The sequence below is a fragment of the Scyliorhinus torazame genome, chromosome 12 (genome assembly GCF_047496885.1).
Source record: "Scyliorhinus torazame isolate Kashiwa2021f chromosome 12, sScyTor2.1, whole genome shotgun sequence".
In the NCBI taxonomy this organism is placed as follows: Eukaryota; Metazoa; Chordata; class Chondrichthyes; order Carcharhiniformes; family Scyliorhinidae; genus Scyliorhinus; species Scyliorhinus torazame.
The window spans coordinates 36,316,476-36,339,285 of record NC_092718.1 but is presented as its reverse complement, the minus strand read 5'-3'; the positions used below and the strand labels follow the sequence as shown (position 1 = coordinate 36,339,285).

General features: G+C 43.5%; 1 protein-coding gene across 1 annotated transcript in view; it reads right to left on the bottom strand.

Annotated features, from left to right (window-relative positions):
• Positions 1–162: 162 nt before the first annotated feature.
• The window catches only part of LOC140387321 (phospholipid-transporting ATPase ID-like), a 207,143-nt gene continuing 184,495 nt past the window's right edge, over positions 163–22,810 (bottom strand). Inside the window, exons 25-27 of the mRNA XM_072470249.1 lie at positions 15,038–15,176; positions 14,410–14,540; positions 163–8,118 (exon numbers count right to left, since the gene is read on the bottom strand). Coding sequence (XP_072326350.1) covers positions 7,840–8,118; positions 14,410–14,540; positions 15,038–15,176 — 549 coding nt within the window. The 3' untranslated portion in view covers positions 163–7,839. The remainder of the gene's footprint in view (positions 8,119–14,409; positions 14,541–15,037; positions 15,177–22,810) is intronic.

Sequence of the window (22,810 nt, the reverse complement as noted above, 5' to 3'; positions counted from 1 at the left end):
GCTGCTGGCTTGCCTTGGTCTGCTTTCAAAGCCAGCGATTTAGCCCTGTGCTAAAAGTGATAACGGTTCTCAGTAGTGAAGTTAAACCTGATGTCTTTCTATAAAAAGGGTTCTTTTTGTCTCATGAATGTTGCAAGGAAAGATTCAGAGTTACTAAGAGGGTAAAATAGCAAATAATTAAAACTTTAAACTTTATTTCAGAAACAATTAACTTCACAATGCATTTGGCAGTAAAGGTGTCATCAACACGTATGTGCTTCGAATTGTTGTCCTCTACTACTATTATACTAAACATTGGAGATTCAGGGGGCTGAAACGCCTGTGATAATGACCTCAAAACTGATCAGGTACAAATCATAAGAGTGTGCATCACAGAAAAAGGACATCTGATCCACTGGGCCTGCACAAACTATTTGGAAGATTTCCCCACTCCCTAGCTCTTTCTCTAAAGCCCTACAAGTTATTTTACTTTTCAACTAAATGTTCAATTCCCTTTTAAGCATTATTATTAAATAAGCCAAGATGGAAAAGGAAGAAATTTCTGCTTTAATACAGGTGGGAAGGGAGGTGTAATTATTAAAAGAATTGTAGAATTGCAAACTTGGTTTATAATCAAAACCACCCAAAATCAGATTTTGACACACGTGAATGTACATTCCTTTCACATTCAATTAGTTTTAAATAGTAAAATATATTTACAGCAGAAGACACACGTGGGAAGAAAAAAAATGTTTATAAACTGCACTGATGCTTCATATTTTTCCAATAGACAAACGTATAACGATGGAATCTTACATAACAGATGTAAACACTCTTTCTCCATTTTACAAATAAAGAGCTAAAACTCTTTGGTATTCAAACATGCATCTTTATACAATGTACACCATGTTATTGCACAGAGAGACAATTCTGAACCATTTGTTTGAATTAAGATGTAACATTTTGTAGAAGCACAATTTTCATAATAGAAGTCAAATCTGGGCTTCTAACATTTCTGACTTCACAAGTATATTTCTGATATTTATGCCACGAGATGAAAGATAAAAGCAATCTACCTAAATATTGAAAATAAAAATTAATCCTTTTATAAATTAGTATATATATATATATTTATATATATATTCTCATGCTTTGTTGAGTAACAATCTTGACAATATATGAACAATGAACCATATATGAATTAATTCTATACATGAATGTTTAAATGCAATATTTTGTGCTTGTCATGAGAGATGGATGATTGTAAAACTTTACGTGTAACTAGTGCTCTTTAGAGATAGTGAGTGTGAGTGAGAGGCAGAACATGAGAGAGATTGATATGATTTTTAGCCCTTAATCTCGGTCAAACATGGAAGATTTTGTTCCGTTCTGAATGCACTATATTTGAGCCTGGGCAGGTGAGAGCTGAAATGACATGGTTATCCAATTTCCCAGAATTATTTATCTTCATGAATGTGACATTCCTGACATTTTTTTAAAGTCAATTTGAAATGGCAGTCAAATCTGATTTTATGCAATCAGTATAGAACTGTAGGGGGACTGGTTTCGCTCAGTTGGCTGGGCAGCTGGTTTGCGATGCAGAGAGCAAGGCCAACAGCGCGGGTTCAATTCCCGTACAGGCTGAGGTTATTCATGAAGGCCCTGCCTTCTCAACCTTGCCCCTTGCCTGAGGTGTGTTGATCTTCAGCTTAAATCACCACCAGTCAGTTCTCTCCCCTCAAAGGGGAAAGCAGCCTTTGGCCAACTGGGACTATGGCAACTTTGCTTACTTTATATAACTGTGTAACTGAATGGGAACAAATGTCCTGGATACATGGTGAAAGAAAAGTTAAACTTATTTATATGCACATGGCTTGACTAAGGAGAACGTTCAAGTCAGCAGTTGTGACTTCAATCTCACTCCCATAATCTAGGCTCAGATTTGAGTGCAGAGTTGGTAAGAGATACCAACTTTCATATGAGATATTGAGTCAGGTCTCGTCTGCTTTTGCGAATAGTTAGAAAAACAACATTCTTTGACACTATTCTGAGAAGAGCAGGGATTTCTTCCAGTGTCCGAGGCAGCATTTATCCCTCAACCAATGTCAACCAAGTTATCTAGTTAAATCTATTACTGTTCTTGTGACCTTGCTGCGTACAATTGAGATATGAAGATCTTAGCTAATTTTTGCTTCTTAGTGAACATTCCAACATCAGATCATGAAATCTTAGATTGCTTACCTTTGGTATGGTCTTTCCTACTGTTATGATTCTGGTAGGGACAGATAACTTTAAAAAATAAATTCAAACTTGCAACAAATACCTGAAAGGATGACTCATTTTAAGACCTTTACTGTAAGAAACTAACTAAAAGTAACATTGAGTAAACACTATTTTAGTAGACTTGTACTTTAAAGTATGGAACAGAACCTTCTTCTTTGACTTTTGACACAACTGAAAAAGCTACTCCACAGTTATACTTTACACCATCCCTTAAGTAGGCATTCAATTCTCTCGGAACCAATCCAAAGTGATTCTTGGCTCCCAAGGGTTTACTTCCATTCTTATCCTTTCCCAGCCTAACCCTAACCCCAGAACTGTCTTTCATGATTCAGGTTCTCCTAGAAATACATCTTCTAGTTCAAGCTAGGTGAATCTTCATTTTAAATCCACATGAATTTGGTCTTTTCAGTCTGAGTGCAAGTTTCCACTTGTGCGGTCAGCCACAGAGACTTATGGTCTCGATCTGCTTTCTCTGTTGGATCCTGGCTGACCTACCTCTGTTGTGAAATTCAGGGATTTTTATTTAGGAGAGCCTTATAATACCATTGCTTCATTTGCACCTTTCCTCTCGCAAAATCCATCTCTAAGGCAATGTGGATCACTTGTGTCTTGTACCCTGGTAGACATGCCAATTAGCTACCCTTTAGACGCCCTACTCAGTTCAATCTCGGAATTTAATAACCAGTTTAAAGTATAACCGTTTCCAACTTGACATTCTTTACACATCCTTTGGAGTTTGGAGACTAACAGTCCATCTACTGTCAGTCCAAATGTTTCTGCCATTGTCTACAAGTGTGAATGCCTTGCACATGCTTCCCAGTAAAATAACCTGCCCCCCCCCCCCTTGACAACCAATCCACCCAGATGTGCGATCAGCAGAATTCAGAACAGGTCACATGACTCCATTCATTCCTCCATTTTGCCCTGAATTGAAACACAGTCCCAAAACATACCAATCGTATAAAACATTGCACTTGTAACACTACACTGAGCACTTGATGTCATTTTCTAATTGAATAGGGTGGGACTGTTGGAAATTGAGGATATTTCTTGTCTCATGGGTATCAAGGAACATGAAATGAAATCAAATAACAAATTGTTGTGAAACTGACTGAAGCACAAAGGCAAAGTGCTCCAGAGAGATAGAATTTGAAGCATTTAGGTACAATAGCGACTTAAAGTACAAAACACAGAATTTACAAGAAAAAGACATTAAAAATATATATTACAGAAGAAAATGAATTAAGATATGGCACCAAATGACAAACAAGGTGTGTATCATAGAATTCCTAAGGTGCAGAAGGAGACCATTCAGCCCATCGAGTCTGCACTGACCCTCTGAAAGTGCACCCTACCTAGGCCCATTCCCCCACCCTATTCCCGCAACCCCACCCAACCTGCACATCTTTGGACACTAAGGAGAAATTTATCACGGCCAATCCACCTAACCTGCACATTTTTGGACTGTGGGAGGAAACTGGAGCACACGGAGGAAACACGAGGAGAAAGTGCAAACTCCACACAGACAGCCACCCAAGGCCGGAACTGAACCCGGGCCCCTGACTTTGTGAGGCAGCAATGTTAACCACTGTGCCACCGTGCCATGTAGAGATACAAAATTACATCGCTGCAGGTACATTGATTTTGAGCTGCTCAGGTTTACTGCCTTTGGGCAGCATGGAATAGCGAGACTGTGCAATAATTCTAGTAAACCTGTGTGGCAGTACTTTAAGCTGACAATGTCAATCTAACTGCCCCACTGGACAACTGCATTCATACCCTCCTAAGTGAAGGATAACGGAACAGGGAGAAATCTATAATTTTCTTCACGAAATAAATAGTTAATAAAACCTCTTAGGATAATATATAAAGCAAAGATCTGGTAGAATGAGAAGGAACTAATATAATTGGATTTTAGATACCATAAATCCATGATAGCAAGCTTTAAGCCTTTCGCACAGCTCGTGTTGATTCTGACTGTTCTTTTTATCCTGTAATCTAGCATAAATTGTTGATTAATCTGCAGTAATATGACAAAGGATTACAATGCATAATTCAATATCCGTAAATGTAGATTATAAATCTTGTATTATAAGCAAGACAGGTTTTATTAGTTATAGTGCAAAGGATTTGTTCTGGTTAACCAGCAGGAGACATGATAGGATCTGATTCATTGAAGGGTGCAGAGTTCAATAATGAGTTGCAAAGGAATCTTCCCCTTTCAATCTCTATAAGCACACTTGGCCCGTGAGAGAGACCATGGTGGAACTTTCCAGGCCTTCATGCCAGCCAGTGAATGGAGATTTCAACGGCTCGCTGGCCCCGTCCCGGGAGGGGGGCTGGAAAGTTCCGGTCATGAAGCAGGTCCACAAGCAACAGACACGATCCAAGAATTGAGGCTCTCTTAATTATTGGAGTAGGTCTCACCACTTGCAAAATTTGTGGAACGAAGATTTGGGGAGAAAAGGAGAGGGATCAGTCATAGTACAAAGTGACAGCCAGCTCACGTGCGGTCAAAGTGATAGGTAACAGGACCTGGGTAACAAGCTGTATTGGTTGTTAGCAAACATGCTACAGGAGCACCATTCAAACCATGCATCCCTGCTAGTTGTCTGGGCTTGGAAAAAGCCTCAAGAAACAAAACATTATGAATTCATGGGAAGCCTGGAATCCGGTATCAGAGAAATGGCTTCTAATTTCAATTTCAGGAAAATCAAGTAACGTGCTAACGTGAGGCACTCCTCAAGGAGCTTGGGGAGTTCTGGCCATAGGCTATATCTGTTTCATTTAATGCTTCATGTAGGTTATCAGCGCACCTAAATACATGTTATTTGTATCTTGGAATATACCCTTTTTCTCGACAAACATAAGGAATCCTTTTTAGTTGGCACTGGTTTCTAATCATGGATAGGGTGTTTCCCAAACGTAGTCTGCTGGAGGATAATTGTAAGGAAACTCAGTGGTGAGCATCCATCGATTTTATAGAGTCCCATTAGCCACTGAAGAGGGCCATTGAAAAGTAGCTCAGGTTCCCTCAAAGATCAGGAAAATGCAAAACTTTGAAAAACATGGAAACCAGATATTTGGAGATGTGCAACTAAATATTGGTTTGGCGTGCCAAAGCAAAATTGAAGAGTTGAGACTTACTAAACGTAAACTTCCCGAAAAACGTGTATGTCGAGTTATCAAAGGCATCCTTATCTCCAGGATGGATTTCCCGTCTTTCAGTTATTTACACTATACCTGTCAGAATGTTGAAACAGATGGGCGGCACGGTGGTTAGCACTGCTGCCTCACGGCGCTGAGGTCCCAGGTTCGATCCCAGCCCCGGATCACTGTCTGTGTGGAGTTTGCACATTCTTCCGGTGTTGGGGTGGGTCTCACCCCCACAACCCAACACACGTGTGGGCTACGTGGATTGGCTAGGTGTAAATTGCCGTTTAATTGGAAAAATAAAATAATTGGGTACTCCAAATTTATTTAAAAAAAGAATGTTGAAACAGTTCTCACAATATCGTTAAAAGATTATATGCCGGATTTGTTTTGTTTAATCCAGTCACGGGTTGCACGCACTGCTGGCAAAGCCAGCATTGATTGCCCACCCTTAATTACCCTAGAGAAGGTGCTGGTGAGCCTTCTTCTTGGATACACATAAGCAGCTGAAGTTTTCTTGAATGATGGGGGGGAAGCAAAGTATTGTCTGTCCTCAGTGGGAAAGGAATTGGACGGTCAGGTTTGACCTCCCCGTGGATGGGCTGACGGAACCACCTTGTCCTCAGTTGGCCACAGAGAAGGATGCATATGCTGGGGTTGGAGTAACTCATTACTGCTAGGTGGTTGGGGGCAGGTGTGGCAAGTATGACATGTTTTGTGCTCCACGGTGAAGGTGCTTCTGTAAGGATGTTTGGAAATTTTGGGCGACAGGGGATATAATTTTTGCTTTGTGGAAACAGAGAGGGGTGGGGGGAGTAATCTCCTTGTATCTTACATTGTCCACTGAAAATGCTGCAGCAGTATTGCACTGTGCACCTACATGTCACGCAGCATTACAGAATTACTGTTTCAATCCAGAGACACTGACCATTCTTAATATAACAAATGTAAAATGGGCAGTTATGCTAAAGAGAGGAGATATTTTAGAGATACAAAATAATCAGAAATTGGTTGAAAAACTCAGTAGGCCTGACAGGGAGAGAGAAACTGAGTTTGCACTTCGGGTCCATATGACCCGTCTGCAGAGCTCTGGCGAAGAGCTCGAAACGTTAACTTTTCTCTCTTCACAGATTCTGCCGGATCTGCTGAGCTTTTCAACCATATTCTGAATTTAGTTCAGGTTTTCAGCAGAGTTATGCTGATATTTTAGAGATATTTGTTGAACTTCAATACTGCTGGAAAAATTAAGTACCTAAGAAAAAATGGGCCCCATTTACCGATAAAGAAATAACTTGCATTCTCGTAGAAACTTTCACAACATCAAGACATCTCGAAGCTTTTCAGGGCTAATGAAAAACTTTTTGAATTGTATTTCAGTCTTATTGGAGAAAATGCAGCAGCCAATACATGCACAGCAAAGTCCTAATAAAGTGAGAAAAACCTACTTTCACGAGAAACAAACAGAGAAACATTGCTGGGAGATAGAGGTGGTCAGTGGCCCGGTACTAAAAGACATACTGGAACAGGGATGAAAACCACGTGATGAGTTTGCAGTGTCCGTAAGTCTTAAAACAGACTTTGTCCCTTTGATGCTCCACCCTTCCCATGGAAAAAGAGTGCAAATCCATTGATTATATAAAGAGTAACTGTATGAAGAGGAATTATTTTGTAGAAAACATATTGTAGATGTAACAATTCATACAAGGTTAGCTGTTGCACTTCACTCGAGAGCTACAATCAGAGAGTGAAGTTACACAGAACCATTAAAACAGGACGTGTCTGTAAATGCATTGTGTGGCTTTCAAAATCATACATTCAAATAAAAAAAGTTGTTCCCCTGTGAAAGGAAAGCTCAAAGGCACTAATTCCTCAATGAGGTCATAGCTACAGGACCGCAGTGTAACATTCTTAGACAGAATACAATATAATTGGGTCCCCCTAGTGAAAGACGTGAACTGTATTATATACAGCTGCTCTACCAACGCAGTTCTGTAATTTTGTTTGGATGGGTCCACTTAAGTTGAGCAGCATTAAAAAAATGCAACGATTGCTCTCTTGCATTACAAAACTTTTGCAAAGGCTAAAAAATATTTATAGCTCAGACGTACAAACTTGTTTTGTCACAGGGACGTCAGCCGATGGGACTGACACGTGTCTCAAAATGCTCAATTTCCATTGAACTGACATTTTTTTGGCAGGTTTACCAAAATTGTAAGTTGAAATCCTTCCATATTTGCTAACTGGCATAGATGTCCAACATTACAACCATTGATACGCACACAACAACTCAGAAACCAGAGTCCGTTACTTTGTGGTTCTTCGGCAAGTAGTAGTGATTCAAGCTTTGTGGACGTACAACACAGTGCAAACTATGGCCAAGTCTAGAGCGAGGAAAAGCATCTTTCCTTCGGAATATCTGTTGCTCTACAGTTTAATATTCTTCTCACTGCCAAAGCTATTCATGGTGTCTGTTGTTTTCTTCCTTAAGTTTTCAATCCAACTGGTGCTGCTCAGCATTGACTTCCCGGTTACCACTGGTGACGGCTTATAGAAGCGCATGTTCCTTCCCGAGGTAATGAGCTCACCAAAGCCCTCTTGGTGAGAAAATGCATAGCCTGATCTTCTTGAGCTGGTGCGGTTTACACGTCGCATACGGTGCTGCAATGGCTTCTGTTTCCTTCTGACACGTTGCATGTATCGTACCTGAAAACAAAACATAGTAATTTTTAGAAGCACGATACAAAACGGATGGCTTCATGCATGGAAGCAATTTTTTTAGTCAGAGTTTTAATTATTTTGTATGGATTTCTGAGTAATTGTCAATAAACATGCTTAAAATTTCTTTTAATAATTAATGGATCATTTCAAAATTTGGACATAACATTTTCCAGAAGAATATCATGCATAATGCCTCTTACTATATGAATGAGGCAACGGAGGACTTGGGTCATGACTGAGGGCGGGCGATCAAGAGACCGTTGTCCAATTGCAAACTGGGGAAAGTGGAGATCTACACATGGATACTAAAACGCATTCACGCAGCTTCCCTTTCAGATCCTTCCACCACCCTCGAGGCGGCTCCGTGGGGGAAGAGAATGTTGCCAACCTCCTTCTGGTATGTTCCTTTGCCAAGAAATGGAAAGGCCTGGGTAGAAATGCGGTGATTCTTGTCGGGGTTTATCCGGAGCTGTTCCATGACGCAAGACCGTATGCTCTGTGGGCTGTTCCCAGGAACGCACACCGAGATAAAAATCAACTGTTGCTGGAGGACCATCGTCTCGGTGAAAGAACCTTTTTGGTCTGCCCAAAACCTGCTGATCCTTCCAGTGCAAAGAGCTTTCACTGACTGAATTTTGCATTCTGGCACATTCCAAGGTCCAGGCCGATGTGATGAGTGATGCATGCTAGCTTGGGGCAGTCAACACAGAGATTCAATGGGGAAAGCCACTGTCTAAGGCCCTCCCACCATAGTGTACCGAGGAGCTGGAAACTATGGAAATCTATGTAAGGGCTGCGTGCATCAGAGAATATTTGATCTGAAGTGTAATTCTACTTTCATGTATTGAATTGAAAGGAACTAATCTGTATAACACTTTATTTATTGCTAAATTTCAGCTGTTGTGTAATGTACTTTTACAAATTTTATGAACGCAGAATACTTTGGGGGAAAGAAACTTTATTCCATTCAATAGCGACTGGTGAAACCTGAAACATTAAATATGTTCTTCTGATTATATTTTTAGGCTTTTTGGTTGCTTTATAAACTCTGGATGCTATTCTAGGCTTCTAAGCTTGTAGAGCGACTTCAATACTTTAAAGGGCAAAGAAATTGATGGTGAAAAAAAAATTCAAAAGTTCCAACCACATTACAGGGAATACTTTTACCTTCATCTTTGAGTTTGGCAGGCTGACAGACAGGAAGACTTTCACTTTTTTCTCAGAGAACTTGATTTTGAGATGCTGACAGACTGTTTAAGACTGCAGATGGGAAGACCAGCCAAATGACCCACATCCCAGGAAAGACTCCCGACCTGAGCCCCTCCAGCCCCCCCCCCCCAACACCTCCCGTGAAAGGACCCCCTTCGGCACCTTGGAGGCAATTTGTTATTTACAGCACAGAAGGAGGCCATTCAGCCCACTGTGTCTGCACCGACTTCCTAAAGAACGACCCAGCTGGTCCCATTCCCCAGCCCTATCTCTGTAGCCCACTAAATTAATCACTTTCAAATATATGGCCACCTCCTATGGAATCCGCCTCCGCCACTCTCCTTGGCAGCGCATTCCAAACCCCAACAACTCTCTTGAATAAAGAAGTTTCTCCTCATCTCACTCCTAACTCTCTTGCTGTCCATCTTGAAATTGTGAACCCTAGGGTGGGATTTACCGACCATTCCGCAGTGTGTTTTTCGGCGGGCGAGGCAGTCCGCCGACGGGATCTACCGTTCTCACCTTTATCAGCGGCTTTCCCATTGATAGCACCCTTTATCACCGGGAAACCCGTTTGCCGGTGTGTGACCAGAATTTCCCTGTCAAAATTGTTCATAATTCTGAACGTCTCAATAAGGTCACCTCTTAATCATCTCTGCTCCCAGGAGAATTTACCCAATTTCTCCCATTTTTCTTTGTATCTAAAATTCCTCATTCCTGGTATAATTCTAGTAAATATCCTCTGCACTCTCTCCAGGGCTTTAACATCCTTCCTTAAATAAGGTGCCCAGAACTGAACACAGTACTGTAAATGTGGTCTGACCAATGATTTGTAGAGCTGCAGCATCACTTCCTTGCGTTTATACTCTATGCCTCTATTTAGAAACCAAGGATCCTAAAAACCTTCTTAACAACTGTTTCAACTTGCCTGGCCTCCTTCAGTGAATTATGCACTTGAGCCCCGAGGTCTCTCTGCTCCTGTACTCCCATCAAAGTTGTACCATTGAGCCTATAATGATTCTCCATGTTTCTTCTACCAAACTGCATTACCTCACATTTCGCTGCATTGAAGTTCATCTGCCAGGTGTCTGCCCTTTTGCCCAACTTCTCAATGTCCCTCTGAGGTGACTCAGCATCATCACCACAATTCACTATTTTCCCTTGCTTAGTATCTTCTGCAAATTTAGAGATTTTGCCCTCAACGCCCACTTCTAAATCATGTATATAAATCAGAAAAAGCAATAGTCTCAACACTGAGCCCTGGGGAACACCACTTTCACCTCGTTTCCAGTCTGAGAAATGCCCATCTATACCTACCCTCTGTTTCCTATCTCTTAGCCAACTTCTAATCCATTCTGCCAAGGACTCATCAATCCCAAACATTTTTAATTTTCTAACCAATCTGCCATGTCGCACCGTAGCAAATGCTTTCTGAAAGTCCAAATAATAATAATAATCGCTTATTGTCACAAGTAGGCTTCAATGAAGTTACTGTGAAAAGCCCTAGTCGCCACATTCCGGCACCTGTTCGGGGAGGCCCGTACGGGAATTGAACCCGCGCTGCTGGCCTCGCTCTGCATTACAAGCCAGCTGTTCAGCCCACTGTGCGAAACCATCCCCTATACAACATCCTCAGCACTGTACAACCAAATATACAACATCCTCAGCTCTACCTCCATCCACTACATGTGTCACCTCATCAAAGAACTCAACTAAATTTGTCAGATATGACCTGCCCTTGACCAAGCCATGTTAACTGTCGAGTTTAACTTATTTTTCTCGAAGTTTTCCCACTATTGATGTCAAGCTGACAGGTCTCTAGTTTCCTGGATTATCCTCTGCCCCTTTCTTAAATAACCGCGTCACATTTGCAATCCTCCAGTCCCCCGGGACTAATCCTGTGTCCAGAGAGGCCTGGAAAATTTCTGTCAACGGTTCCACAATATGCTCCCTTACCTCTGAGAAATCTAGGATGCATCTCAACCGGGCTTGGCGACTTCTCTACCCTGAGTGCTGTCAGCCTTTTTAGCACCTTTGCTTTATCTATCACTATACCGCTCAGTTGCACAACATCCACATTTTCAACTGGGCCATTCTCACCACCTTCTAATTTGGTAAAGACCGAAGTAAAGTACTCATTTAGTACTGCTACCATACCCTTCTCTTCAGTGAGCAGTTTACTCTGCTTGTCCCTTACGGGCCCCACTCTATTCTTCACCAGGTTTTTACCATTAATATGTTTTTTTTAAAAATAATTTAGAGTACCCAATTCATTTTTTCCAATTAAGGGGCAATTTAGCGTGGCCAATCCACCTACCCTGCACATATTTGGGTTGTGGGGGTGAAACCCACGCAAACACGGGGAGAATGTGCAAACTCCACACGGACAGTGACCCAAGCCGGGACTCGAACCTGGGACCCTGGAGCTTCGAAGCAACTGTGCTAACCACTGTGCTATGACCCATTTGCATGTTCCCAGCGGGTCTGGGCGGGAGCATTGTTGGGGCCGTCGGGAACCTTATCGGGGTTGGGGGGGTAGGCAGGGAGACTCATGACAGGTTTGATGAAACATGTTCTTTGCCCGACGTCTTATTCACTGGGCTGCTGGCTGGTGACTCAGGAGCATCCTCCCCTCTGTTTCAAACGTCAGCTGTGCAGGTGTGTTTTGGTTATGTAGATATGCACTTCAGATGAAGAGGCGGCAAAGGACCAGCAAACCGATGCAGTTTTAAACCTGGATATAAATCAAGAATTCTATCCTTGGCCTATCCCAGTTGACTGGCTTTTCATGCAGGCAGTTTCCCTCTTTTCCAGGCTATTACCACAGTTGTCCAACTATCTTGGCAAAAATGATTTGCCGGCCATCTATCTGGCGATGGCCTCCTGGTCTTCAGTTTGCCACAACTCCCGATAAACAGGCGGAACCATCAGCATGAAACCAGGAGTTTGTACAAATGTTATTGCAATCCTATCTGTTGGGAGTTTGTTTAGTGCAGTTGCCTCGGAAACTTCAGGTTTCCAACCTGCTCCCACATTAATAGATTTACCAAGGGATTTAGGCTGGTAGCATTAATACAAATGTAATTTAACGTTGATAAATACAAACTCATACATATGGGGGGCAATTCTCCAAAATGGAGACTAAGTGTTCACGCCGTCGTGAACATTGTCGCGTTTCACGACGGCGCGAAATGGGCCCGGGTACCACCGATTCTGTCCCCCACAGGGGGCCAGCACGGCGCTGGAGCGGTTCATGCCGCTCCAGCCTCCCTACCCGGCGTCAAATGGGCGCCGCGCCAACCCGCGCATGGTCAGTTGAGCCGCGGCGACCTGCGCATGCGTGGGGGACTTCTTCAGCGCGCCGGCCCCTAAACAACATGGCGTAGGGGTTCAGGGGCTGGCCACAAAACAAAGTAGGCCCGGGGGGGTCAAAGGGGGGGCCAGCCCGACGATCGGTGGGCCCCGATTGCAGGCTAGACCCCATCGGAGGACCCCCCCCCCCCCCCCCCGGTGAAGGAGCGCTTTTCCCTGCCCCACAGGCCGCCCCCCGACCCTTTGTGCGGAGTTCCCGCCGGCAGCGACCAGGGGTGAACGGCGCCGGCGGTACTCTGCTTTTTCCACGCGGCCGCTCGGCCCATTCGGGCCAGAGAATCGGCGGCCCCGCCGATTCCAGCGACCTGCGGCGCGTCAAACGCGCTGGCGCAAATGGCGCCAATTCTCCGCACCTCGGAGAATCGCGCGCCGGCGTCGGGGCATCGTGGCGCGGTTGCGGCGATTCTCCAGCCCGGCGCGGGGCTCGGAGAATCACGCCCCGGGTTTTAAAAGCATAGCTGGTAACAGTTAAAATGAGACAAACTGAGTTATGAAAGAGGGAGAGAGAGAAAGGGGTCTTGGTGTGATAGCTGGCATGTTATTTTCAGTGTGCAGGCAGTGGAGTGAAGAACAATAGAATTATTGGATAACTAGCTACAAAAATCAAATGTAAGTCAACAGAAGTTATTCTATGTCTTTGCAATGCACCAGGGAGACTACACTTTAGGGTGTTGAATTAAACAACACAAAAGTAAAGTGCTATATGCATTGGAAAAGATACGTGAGAGGGCAACAAACAAAAAGGGCATGAGCTACAAAAGAGTTAGAGAAACTTAATCTCTCAAATCTAGAAAGAAATCAATTCATGGGGCCATAATTGAGCTGGACACAACATCAAGATCACATTCTGGTAAATCTGCACATTAGAGTGAGACAGCTTGTCTCACTTTTAATATGCAGATTCCTGAGGCATGGGATCAATCTCCTTCGCCTCAGAGACCTCGGGTGAGCGCCGTTCAGTACTGGTTCCCACAAACAGGGACCAGACGGAACGGCACTCATGAGGGCCTCCCAGGGGATTAGAGGCCCCCAGGTGCATGCCATCTGGGCAGGGTGGTACCCTGGCACTGCTGGTGCCACCGTCTGGGTGCCAGCCAAGGTGCCCTGACAAGGTGCCCAGGTGGCACTGCCAGCTGGCAGGGGCACTGCCAAGGGTTCCAGGCTGTCACTGCCCAGGTGCCAAGCCGGCATTTTCTGCAGGAGGTGAACGGGCTGGGGTGTGCCCTGTGTGTGTATGGGGAACCCAGGGTCCTTCTTATAGTGAGGTCTTCTTGCAATGGGGCTTCGGGGGGGGGGGGTTCAGCGGTTGTGTCAGGGGCTCGAGAGATTGGGTCGCCACTTAAAAATGGCGTACCAATCTCTCGCTATGCTGAAGAGGTCCGGCGAGTGGAGCTCCTTAGTGCAGAAAACGGGGCTAAGTGAGGCCTCGTCGGCGAGTTCCCTACTGAGGCCCCCAATCTACCCTGATGCACTCCGAGCACCGGGAAACACCTGGCTAATCTCGTATAACGGGACTCTGTCCTCATTTGCGTAGATTGCACCCATTACTGAAGTAACAAAGGGAAAATATTACAGCTGAATAATAAATCTCAAGGTTGGACAAAGCTGACTTGGATGGTGTTACAATGTACATTCAGAGTCTTTCTTTTGAAGTACAGGTGAAAAACGATCCAAGATAAAGAACTGAATACATACCTTGTCACTCAAAGTTGGTTTCAAATCTACCATCAGGAACCTGATTGCCACCACTGGCACGATGCATAGCACGGTGGTCACAATGATGACAAGCCACACGGTAAGATGGACCAGGGAATTCCGAGCATTTCCTGGAGGCACAAGTATTTAAAAATATTCTTCAGAACACTTAAATATCTGGAGCACTGTTGCTGATTTATATTCAATATTTGTGACAAAGTTGTAAACATGTTCCTTGTGAATTGCTTGCAAGTAGTGGAAATAATCTGAGGGCATCGGATCAATGTAAATATTGTTCCACAACGATTTAGCCATTATTTTAATATTGCTTATTTTGCATATTTGAAAATTGGAGCAAAAAGAAATGTAATCAAAGAGATCCATTCCTAATTTAAAGTTATCATATCAATTTGAGCTGATTGCTACCTAAATCAGTGCCAAACTAAATTTCAAACGTTTCAAAATGCTTATCACAAGATGGTAACCAGCTTCCAGTTGTCTACTTCATTAAGTTTCAGAGCTTAATATGTTCGGGTGATGACAAAATATGTTAGTCAGCAATTAGTCAGATTAATTGGTGCCTACACTGATCCAGCAGGTTTGCCCGCATTAAGTTCCAGAGACTTACCTACAAAAGGAAATTGGCTTGGAAATATTGAGAACAATCCATTACTGTGCATGGCAAACAAGATGGAGAAGTAGACAGCCACACTCCCCCAGATGAAGAAGTGGTTGACCGCTGTCCAATAGCTGGTGTCGAGACCAATCTGTAAATAGAACCAGAAAAGTCAACCTTGGGAAATGGGCGTCACTGGCAATGTTGGCATTTATCGGCCCACCCAAAGAGTCATACTGGATTCGAAACTTTAACTCAATCTCTCTTGCTCCACAGATGCTGCCAGACCTGCGGAGTTTTTCCAGCACTTTATTTTAGACATCCACCATCCACAGTGTTTTGACTTTATTTTCGTGCCCAATCCTAGCTGCCTTTAGAGGCTGGAGCTGAGTGGTGTTTTTGAACAGTCCCATTCCATGTGGTGAAGGGATTCCCACAAAATACTACTTTGTGGTTTGATACAACTGAATGGATTGTTGGGTCAACCCAGAGGGCAGTTGAAGAATGCGGCACTGGACTGGATAAAGCAGCAGATTTTCGTCACTGCAGAATATTTGTGTAGGTATTTTTTTTACAAGATAAAATTTACTTCAAGTTAATTTCTACCAATACCGCATTCCTTCTTTAACGTCCAGATATTTTTCATATCGAATTAAAAATGTTCAAAATGCCACTGGGGTATTTGAACTCAAGCGCTCGGAATTGTTAGGCATCTGGATAACCAGGTGAGTCACATAATCGCCACAGTACCATTTATGTGTAATCAATCTTATATGCTAGATTTCTGTACAGATTTACAACCCAAAACAATTAAATTTAAGAAAAGTTTCAAAACGAATAATGACATTAAATGCAGAATTACTTCAGTAACAATTACGTAGCATAAACCCTGCACAATCATATTACCTTTTAAATAATGGATTGATTTGATATCAATCATCAAGCTTGGTGGTTTATTTTGTGCCCCCCCCAAGAATTTTAATTATCCACATTATGTTGCTCATCAGAAACGTAAAGGATGAGAAAACAAGAAAATGTAACAAATCTATAAAATATAAGCTTGAAGAATTAATGGATCAATGATGCAGCTATTGTACATATCTATTAGAAGCAGGGTGTGATTTACCAGCCATGTCCCGCCAGAATTGGGACGGGACGCTGCCGGTAGATCCCGGGGACGCCTCTTCCGGGATTCCCGATGGACGTTATGCCTCACGAGACCTAACGAGATCACGTGAGATGCAGCGATCTGGATCTCGCCTATAATTGTAAGTGAGCTTAAAATGAAATGAAATGAAAATCGCTTATTGTCACAAGTAGGCTTCAATGAAGTTACTGTGAAAAGCCCCGAGTCGCCACATTCCGGCGCCTGTTCGGGGAGGCTGGTATGGGAATTGAACCGTGCTGCTGGCCTGCCTTGGTCTGCTTTAAAAGCCAGCAATTTAGCCCAGTGAGCTAAACCAGCCCCTAAGCCCACTTAACTCCGCCGACGCCAGATGAACCCGCTTCTGGGATCTAGCAGCCTCGCCAAGGAAACCCCAACCGGGCGCCGTTTAGCACTGGCCCCCACAAACGGGGGCCAGATGTAATGGCACTGGTTGCAGGCGACCGGAGGCTCCTGGGTGGTTAGTATCTGGGCAGGCACTGCTGATGCAACCTGGGTACCTTGGCACTGCCAGCCTGGCACCCTGGCAGTGCCAGGCTAGCACCCAGGTTGCACTGCCAGGGTGCCAGGCTGGCAGTGCCGAGGTACCCAGGTGGCATTTTGCCCACACTGGGGATCAGCCCAGGGGTGCCTTGCTCGTATCGTATTAAGGTGGATTGCGGGGGGGGGGGGGGGCTCGAGGACTCCCCAACAGGTGAGTTGGGGCATTGCGGGGGGTCCGGAGGTTGATCAAGGGGTCGAAAGATGGGGGCAAATGACACAATGATCGTTTCCTCCACTGATGAGCGGAGCTTCTCAGTGCAGGAAATGTGACTGAGTGAGGCCTCAGCAGGGCGTTGCCCACTGAGGCCCGGAGAAAAGAGTTCCATTAAATAGCGTGGCCGTTCCCGGCGCCCTGCCGATCCCACTCAGAACGGAGTCTGTTTGATTTAATTAGATCACGCCCACAACTGAAGATTGTGTTAATGTTGTTATAAACAGGGCATCAGATAATTTGGCACAAGTAACCCATAATGGGGAAGGCAATTGTGGTTGATTAGTAATCCAGAGACCCAGGGCAATGGTGTGGAAACCTGGGTTCGAATCCCACCACGGCAGATGGCAAAATTGGAATTCAGGAAAAATCTGGAATTAAAAGTGTAATGATGATCATGATGACCAATTGTCGGAAAGTCTAATGTTCACTTGAGGGAAGGAAACCTGCCACTTTACCTGGTCTGGCCTGCATGTGACTCCAGACCCACCATAACGTGGTTGACTTTTAAAATGCCCTCTAAAAAGCACTCCACTCAAGGGCAAATAGGGAAGAGCAATGTAGGCTGACTAGCCAATTAATGCTGGATATTTGTATAGCAGAATTGTAAAATGAAGATATTATTAGCAGTTCCTCCAGATATGATAAATGTTACTAAGATTCACTGGCACAATGCCTTATGCATTTGTTTGTGAATGGATCACTGCGTTTAAATCCAGTTGTAATAAAATTAGTAACATCTCGCCATTAAGGAATTTTGGAGGACTGTTAATCTGATAGTTCTCTTGCACTCAATTGCACATCACGTGCTATCAGTTTGTGTTGCAAATTTACCCCGACTGACGAGCAACATGGGAGAAATCCATTTTGTCAGCTGGTTTCCTGCCAAATTGCAATCTTTTACAAATCAAAAACGTAACACTTCTATTCTATTTGAGAATACTGGGGCAGGTTTCTCTGTCCCGCCTCACCAGATTTCTGGTTCAGCACCCCGGCAGGATTCTCCGTTTCGCTGGCTAGTCAATGGGGTTTCCCATTGTGGGGAAGCCCCACGCCGTCGGGAAACCCCCGGGCTGCCGGCAAAACAGAGCATCCCTCCGGCGGAGAATTCAGCCCCTGGTGTTTGCCCAATAGGTGGAGTTATACTTTAGCACCAGATTATAGAAATTACACTCCAATAGTTCTTTGATTATACTTTACTTTGACTAATCAATTGTAATCATACATAAAATACATACAAATTCACATATTCTATGGCAAAGAAAAGGAAAGCTCTATATTTGAAAGTCCAAAATAACCAACAAAGCACTTTTAATGAGTAGTCACTGTTGTGATGTAGGACATGTGACAGCAAATTTGCATACTTCAAGGACTCACAAACAGCAGTTAAGATAAATAATCAGACAATGTTTTAAAGGCACTTCCACTAAACCTTTTCTATCACACTTGGTTTATCTGGTCAGCTCTAATCGTGATATAATTAGGTTTAATCTTATTGGCCAATCTAAGGTTACAGCCACTCACGCCAACGTTGGTCCCTCAGGCTCAAATCTGATTGAAACAGAAGACATTCCACACACTGAAAACGCTTAATTCACATGAGAGGAAAAAAAAGTATTGCATGCAATTTAAAGAAGACAAACATAAGCCAAGAGATTCCTGGAAAATAGCAGTCCAGCTAAAGCTTATTTAACCATGCTAAAAGTAGCTATGGTGTGGAGTTGCCGGCATTGGACTATGGTGGGCTCAGTAAGAAGTCTTATAACACCAGGTTAAAGTCCAACAGGTTTGTTTTGAATCACTAACTTTCGGAGCACTGCTCCTTACTCAGTTCTCCGAAAGCTAGTGATTCGAAACAAACCTGTTGGACTTTAACCTGGTGTTGTAAGACTTCTTACAATGCTAAAAGTAAATTAAGATTATATAGGAGATTAAAGGATGTTCAAAGGTCAATTCAAACTGATATTCAGGTTATGGCAGAGCTGCTGAGTAACAATTCTATATCAATCTGCTCTCCTGCAGATGGTGTTTATATTCCAGGTGTAGGGTGCTCAGCATTGAATAGTATTAATAATTTTTTTTAAAAAATGTTTAAAAAAATAAATTTAGAGTACCCAATTCATTTTTTCCAATTAAGGGGCAGTTTAGCGTGGCCAATCCACCTACCCTGCGCATCCTTTGGATTGTGGGGGCAAAACCCACGCAAACACGGGGAGAACGTGCAAACTCCACACAGACAGTGACCCAGAGCCGGGATCGAACCTGGGACCTCGGCGCCATGAGGCAGCTGTGCTAACCACTGTGCCACCATGCTGCCCCGAGTAGTATTAATAATTAATGGATGAAAATGTTATTTTGGATTGATCAGCAAAGCTCAAATATGATAGGGCTCCAGGTTGAGATAATATCCATCTAAGGCTGATCAAGGAGTTGAGAGGTTCTCAAGAGCCACTTGTCAGACAAGCAAGGGAACCCCAGAGAAATCTGCACTCCATATCTCATCACGGGTCAAGAACAAACTGACCCTTTAAAAGAGCACTCGACCTAGGCCCACGCCCCAACACTATCCCCATAACCCAGTAACCCCAGATAACCTTTTGGACACTAAGGGGCAATTGAGCATTGCCAATCCACCTAACTTGCACATCTTTGGACCGAGGGAGGAAACCGGAGCACCCGGAGGAAACCCACGCAGACACGGGAGGAACGTGGAAACGCCACGCAGACAGTCACCCAAAGCCAGAATTGAACCCGGGTCCATGGCTCTGTGAGGCAGCAGTGCTAACCACTGTGCCACAGTGCCGCCATGTATGTATTGGCACTGTTCCAGAGAGTTGATAGAAGGTAAATCAGTTGGTCACGATATGGACAGTTGTGTGTGCTGGTCTGACATAAAAATTGGATTTAAAACCACTGCAATTGAAAACCACTTGTGCACCATCCACAAGATGCATTGCAGTAACTCACCAAGGTTCCTTAGACAGCACCTTCCAAATCTACGACTTCTACCATCTAGGAGGACAAGATGCAGACACTGGGAATGCAACCACTTGGAGGTTCCCCTCCAAGCCGCTCCCCACCCTGACTTGGAAATATATCACCGTTCCTTCGCTGTCGCTGGGACAAAATCCTGGAACCCCCTCCCAAACAGCACAGTGGGCAGTGGGTGTACCTACACCTCGAGGACTGCAGCAGTTCGAGAAGGCAACTCATCACCACCTTCTGAAGGGCAACTAGAGATGGGAAATAAACGTTGGCCAAACCAGCGATGCCCACATCCCGTAAATGAATTTTTAAAAAAGACAGCACCCCGTCAATGTGTACTGTGTCCATGAATGTGTGCTGTGATATCTAAAATGGCTCAGGCTGGGAAGGGGAGAGATACTCGGAGGTAATTCTACATAGACCAACTAAAAACAAAGCTATCAATACCAATAATTTACGTCCAATAAAAAGAATCAGTGCCACGGTTTACTATAAACTTTAGAAGGCAAAAAGGCCACTTCACGAACTTTAAAAATAAAGATTGCACATCATCTGCCAGACTTCATAGGAACCACTAGGTGCTGCTCTAATATCAACTGACATGGGCTTTCCCCTCAATTGCCGTACTGTTCAAAACCTGCCACATTGAGACAGGCACAAATAGCACACTTTCATGCAAGGTGGGATATCATTTGTTATCTATTTCAAACCACGTAGCTCTGCATTTATAAGTCTTACACACTTACATCCCATTAAACACTTAATGTCCTTTTAATTATACAATTGGATTATTAGTCAATCTGGCTTACTTGCATGCAAGCAAGTAATGCATGCAAGTCAAGTGTGGCACAGTGGTTAGCTGGCACTGCTGCCTCACAGCGCCAGGGACCCGGGTTTGATTCCGGCCTTGGGTGACTGTGTGGAGTTTGCGCGTTTTCCCTACAACTGCGTGGGTTTCTTCCCACAGCGCAAAGATGTTCAAGTTAGGTGGATTGGCCATGCTAAATTACCCCTTAAGTGTCCAAAGATGTGCAGTTTAGGTTTTGGATTGCAGGGATGGAATGCTACTCTTTCGGAGGGTCTGTGCAGACTCGATGGGCCAAATGGCCTCCTTCTGCACTATAGAATCCATGATGATGAGTGCCTTTCCCAAAAGACTAATATCCCATTGAATGCATACAATTTAACACTTGCAGCCAAGGCTGTCTTGCTAGCAGCTTTTCCTAACAGTTAATTCTCTCGTACTACAGTTTAGAACTAATCTAAATCAAGGTATTGGTTTATTGATTCATAAAGTACCCAGTTTATCATTAGAACCACTTTGTAAACCCATCTAGAGTGTGGTGACAGCACTTTCTTTAACAAAATATCTCAATCCTCAGAATTGTATTGATGGTTCAATCTCAGGATTCAGCTTACCCCGATGTCAAAATTGCTGCGGATAAAATGCTACTTACTGTCTTTGAAGAACACAGGTATAGATTTCCACCCTTCACAAAGCTACAGCTCCTGGAGTGGGAGATTAAACAGGTTGGTCCACTCAATTTCCTGAAAGGAGTGACTAATTACAGATAAGACCTCCAAGAAGATAATGCTCCATCAAACTGTGTAAGCCCTCCCCAACAAAGTTATCAGCTCAAGGTTATCCATTCAAGCCTAGATCCTACATCTCCCAGTCCTGCCCAATTACTTTCACAGATGCTTCAATTTAAAATGAATGGCATGCTAGCATTTGACCAAATGTCAAATCTTAGCCATTGTTTAAAACAAGTGCCTCTATTTAAATAGCTCTTAAAATCAACTGGTCCTGCATTGCCTTTTAAAAGTCAAGGGTATGTTCCAGTTGATTTAGGTGACTTATACATATTTAATCCATCAATTTATTTCACAATAAAAGCAGAAAATGCTGGGAAAACTCAGCAGGTCTGGTCGCATCTGTGGAGAAGCATAATTGGCATTTTGAGTCCAATGGGACTCTTCTACGCACACATGTAAGCACCATAGTGCATTCTCCATGGCAACGCGTCTACCGATCAGAGGCCACCTGCCAACCAATCAGCACTTTCTTCCCACACAGTAAAAATTGTTCTTTTTCCTTTACATTGGTATTTTGGAAAATGTTCTGATGAGTCCAAGATGAAAATTTTGACCAAAGTATTTTCAGTACGACTCAAGTTCTGTACTGTCAAATGATGATAGGTTATCGATTACTGGATTGATTTGACTGTATCTGTAATTTATCCACTTTAATCTGCTGTCCAGTAATCGCATTAAATAGCAAGTCGTACTTTTGACGGTCCGATAGTACAAGTGACCTTATTCTGCTTAATGCTGATAGTGGCTGAGAAATTTGGACAAAAATCCTATACCTCAGTATATCTCTCAATGGATTAACATACAAATTAATTTTACTAACTTAAAAAAAAATTCTAATTAAGGGGCAATTTAGTGTGGCCAATCCACCTACACTGCACATCTTTGGGTTGTGGGGGTGAGATTGACGTAGGCACGGGGAGAATGTGCAAACTCCACACGGGCAGTGACCAGGGGCCGGGATTGAACACGGGTCCTTGGTGTCGTGAGGCAGCAGTGCTAACCACTGTGCCACCATGCCACCCCAGTATGTTGCCTCATAATACAGTACCCAAACTACCTGAATGCTAATATATTAAAAATCATTTGAGAACCTCTGGCCCTATCGGACGATACCCTCACAAGATATAATCAATTAACGGCTGTATCATGTGTTGGCGTACGTTATTTTCCCTCTGCAGGATTTAAATGTGTATTTCTGGTAACTTCACAATGCACATCCACACTTCTGATTAAAACATAGCAGTACATTACATAATCTATTTATATACTGTAAATTATTTTTGCA